Consider the following 4,128-nt stretch of genomic DNA (forward strand, 5'->3'; position numbering starts at 1 on the left):
GGTTAGTTATCGTTAGGGGGGGTGGGTTATGAAGAAATCTTTCCTATTTCTGTAGGGCCTTTCTCGCGTCTCGGGAACAAACCTCCACGGAACGGTGACGGGGGGGGCGTTCGGTGGTGACAAACACAGCGGTGAGCGGGTAGACAGCCCCACAGAGAATAAAGTTTATTTTTTTTTCTTTCCCCCTTTAGGTTCCGGCCCTTTGTGCCGCACATCCCCTTTGATTTCTATGTCGTGAGTAGCCCTCGCCTACGGAGCTGTTTGCAGGCAACAGCTGCGGGGCTTTTCATTGTTTAAAAACGCTGTCTTAAAAACCTCGTTTGCTGACTTTGATGGTTTAACTTCTTTTAGCTTAGCCGGAGTGAAGGAGCTCACTGAAAATGCTGTTGGTTCAGTAACTAACCTGAAATAGATCTTCTTACCGTCTGTGTTGTTCAGAGTACTTGTGTCACACAGGATGACTAGGATGCAGCGGAATAATAATCACAACAAATTAACACCTTGATTGAGGTTTTTCTGCTTTTTAAGGCACCTCACCCACCCAGACCCTCAGTTCTGTCAGCTCTCTGTAACACAAACCTTGTGGGTTACTCCGATAGCTGTCACTCACCTGGCAGAAGTTCTCCGGGCTCTTTTGCCGTGTTGGTCTTTACGAGGACCAACAGCCACACGTTTCCCACCTTTTATAGGAGGAAATAATTTCCTCCTCCTGCTGAGCATCTGCCCTTTACAGACACCTGACTTTCAAGGCAAACAAGTTCACTTACTCTTGCCTCCCAGGCCCCGTGAATCCCGTCATAGCAACTGAAAAGCTCCAGCCATCTGCAAACAAAGGGCGTTATTCTTGAGGGACTGTAATATAGTTAATAAAAACCCTCTTGATGGAGCAATTCTTAAATTAGATCTGCCCTCTCTCACACCCCTTAGTTGCACGGGCACGCTGGCGGCTCCTCTGCCATTCCTGAAGACCTGCCGTTCCTGTCGGAGCATGGCGAGAGCATACGGGCAGGGCAGGCAGCTGCTCTCCCTTCCTTAGGATAATGTGAAATTATAAAAGCAACAAGTGAAAAGCACGATGGGGAATCGCAAAGGAAACAAGCGCTGGAGAATTAAAAAAAATGGACTAAATTTTGCTGATGAGTGGGTTGAACCAAAGCCTTTTTCTCAGGCGTTGCAGTCTGATATCTGATCCCGTTTCAGTGCGAAATGGCTTTCCCCCGCGTAAAACCTGCTGCCGATGAGACTGCGTTCAGTGAAGCCTTGCTGAAGAGAAACCAGGATCTTGCTCCGACCGCTGCTGAACAGGTTTTGTGCCAAAAATTGCCTTAAATTCTTTGGCTGGATGTTACTGCAGTGTTACAGAACAGAAAACCAAACTATCCTTCAGAGAGTAATGCCAGGAGTAGTCATTACTAGCCTAAAAAGTAATTAATTCTCTCAGAAATAAGCAGTGCAGCAGAATATATGGGTGAAGTTTCTTGGACAGTGATTTTTAAATATGTTTCTTCTATCTGTTTATTACATATCTTGCATCAGGGCTGTCTGCATGAGGCTGTGCAAGATCCGATTATTTCAAGTCACACTGGATAACTGACTGGTAACACCATCCCTCTTCATTTCCTTTTCAGGCTTCCATTCTTTCCCTGGTGACCAAAATAAACAACGTGATTGACAATTTAATTGTGGCACCAGGAACGTTTGAAGTGGTAAGTCCAAAAGTGGTGAGCTTGGAAAAAAAAGCTACATGGGGAGATGCTTTGGCATGAAGGATGCCAGTGTTCTAGCTACCAAACCTGGCCCCGAGTGGATTAAAGATGCGTGCTGACTCCCAGAAACGTAGCACGCGCGTTAAATTCACTGATTTTTGCTTTGCTGTTTCAAACAGCAAATCGAGGAGGTTCGCCAGGTCGGTTCCTACAAGAAGGGCACCATGACGACAGGGCACAATGTGGCTGATCTGGTTGTGATTCTGAAAATCTTACCCACCTGTGAGTATCGGCTGCACCGGCTGCTGACAGAACCACGGCGCCCGGCCCGCTCTAACCCCCTTTTCTGCTTCTTCTCCCTAGTGGAAGCTGTGGCAGCCTTGGGAAACAAAGTCGTGGAGAGCCTGAGAGCACAGGACCCCAGTGAAGGTGGGACACGCTCTCCTGCGTCACACGGGGTTGGGACAGGGTTGAGGAGGACATAGGCTGATGCGGGGCAGTTTCCCCTTGTGCTTTGGGGTTTGTCTGAAGGGGATGGTGCCCAGCCTGGTGCTGCTGCTGAGATCTGTGGTCTTCCTGCAAGGTCTTCCAGCCTCTCCGTGAGGAATTCTTGTTCTTTCTCCCCAGTCCTGACCATGCTGACCAACGAGACCGGCTTCGAGATCAGCTCGGCCGACGCGACGGTGAAGATCCTTATCACCACGGTGCCACCCAATCTCCGCAAGCTGGACCCCGAATTACACCGTAAGAGCTCAGCTGGCTCTGCCCGCACGTGAACCTTCACCGGGGCAGGGGGCAGCCAGCTGCCTCCCCACACCTACTCACCTTTTGGTTGAAAAAATGGGCATTTCTGCTGCTTCTTTCAGTGGACATCAAAGTGCTACAAAGCGCCCTGGCTGCCATCAGACACGCTCGCTGGTTTGAGGAGAACGCTTCGCAGTCCACGTGAGTTTGGCCTCAAACAGGAACTGCAGCTCTGAGGCCTTTACAGAGAACGGGGAAAGCAAGGAGAGCTGTTCCTGCAGCGGGAAGGTGCGTGACGCGTCACGAACCCTCCTGCCATCTTCTCCAGGGTGAAGGTCTTAATCCGGCTGCTGAAAGACCTGAGAATCCGATTCCCTGGCTTTGAGCCCCTCACTCCCTGGATCCTGGACCTGCTGGTGAGCGCACGAGGGGGAACGCCGATGGTGTGCCAGGCGTGCCATAGCTAACTTGTAGCTGCCTGCACGTACCTGGGCTCTGGCATAAAGCAGCTGCTTGTAGCTCCTGCAGCGGGAGTCGGGATTGTTAACGCTTCCCTTGCGGGAAGCTGCTCTCGTCCTAACTCCCTCTTTCTTTTTTCACCTCTGCAGGGGCACTACGCTGTGATGAACAACCCCACCAGGCAGCCCCTGGCTCTCAACATCGCCTACAGGTCTGTTGCCATTTGCTTCACTCGTATAAATTCCCGTTACCATCTCAGTTTTGAACATACCAAATAAAAGCGGCAGCATCTCAGGGCTTGAAGGGACTTGAACCGGAGACAAAGCGGACTCCTGGCGTAGATGTGCGAATTGCAAACTTTCTGGCTGTGTTTCTGTGCTGGATCGGTCTAGTTTCTAACCCAAAATGTCTTGTCCCATAGGCGCTGCCTTCAGATCCTGGCCGCCGGGCTCTTTCTCCCTGGATCTGTTGGGATCACTGATCCCTGCGAGAGCGGGAACTTCAGAGTCCACACGGTTATGACCCTCGAACAGCAGGTGAGCTGCCTCGTCTGCGGCGGGAGAAGGGACTAGACCCTGTCCACGCTCTGACTCTTCCCTGTCCTCGCAGGACATGGTGTGCTACACCGCTCAGACGCTTGTCCGCATTCTCTCTCATGGAGGCTACAGGAAAATCCTCGGCCAAGAGGGTGACGCCAGCTGTAAGTGGGGTTGGCGTGACGCGCGGGTCTTCCTCCACGCAGGCTGTCAAGGTCTCCGTTGGGGGAATGGGACTGGTTTTCTGCATTGCTGGAGAAAGTTAAGGGCTCCAAAAAGAAGTGACTTGTTAAACCCCAGAGCAGGGGGAGGCGAAGCTAGCGAGGCGGGATGTCATGCTTCCCCCTGCGTGTCCTGGGGATGGGGCTTGTCCGCGCTGCCCAAGGCCGCCCCGATCGTTCTTGGGGTGAGCTGCCTGCTCACTGCCCCGGTTTTTGCAGACCTGGCTTCTGAAATGTCCACCTGGGATGGAGTAATAGTGACGCCTTCTGAGAAGGCTTATGAGAAGCCTCCGGAGAAGAAAGAAGGAGAAGAGGAAGAAGAGAATCAGGAAGAACCCGCTACAGGCGAGGAGGAGGAAAGCATGGAGACGCAGGAGTGACTTGCCCAGGTAAAGCCTGTCGGTACTGCTGCCTGGGAGAAGGCAGCTCTGGGCAGGGGAGGGGGTGGTCCCGGGGCAGCGC

At 52.2% G+C, this 4,128-nt stretch overlaps 1 protein-coding gene across 1 annotated transcript; it reads left to right on the forward strand.

Annotated features, from left to right (window-relative positions):
• The first annotated feature begins 195 nt into the window (after window positions 1–195).
• On the forward strand, window positions 196–4,046 carry ILF2 (interleukin enhancer binding factor 2). The gene is made up of 12 exons (XM_009580617.1): window positions 196–234; window positions 1,201–1,305; window positions 1,629–1,706; window positions 1,886–1,988; window positions 2,070–2,135; window positions 2,334–2,450; window positions 2,573–2,651; window positions 2,779–2,866; window positions 3,059–3,120; window positions 3,331–3,445; window positions 3,519–3,609; window positions 3,886–4,046. Exons 2-12 carry the CDS (start codon window positions 1,207–1,209, stop codon window positions 4,044–4,046), a joined length of 1,059 nt encoding a protein of 352 aa, XP_009578912.1. The 5' UTR covers window positions 196–234; window positions 1,201–1,206.
• Window positions 4,047–4,128: the final 82 nt, after the last annotated feature.

This window comes from Fulmarus glacialis, unplaced genomic scaffold, assembly GCF_000690835.1.
Source record: "Fulmarus glacialis isolate BGI_N327 unplaced genomic scaffold, ASM69083v1 scaffold40180, whole genome shotgun sequence".
Taxonomy (NCBI): domain Eukaryota; kingdom Metazoa; phylum Chordata; class Aves; order Procellariiformes; family Procellariidae; genus Fulmarus; species Fulmarus glacialis.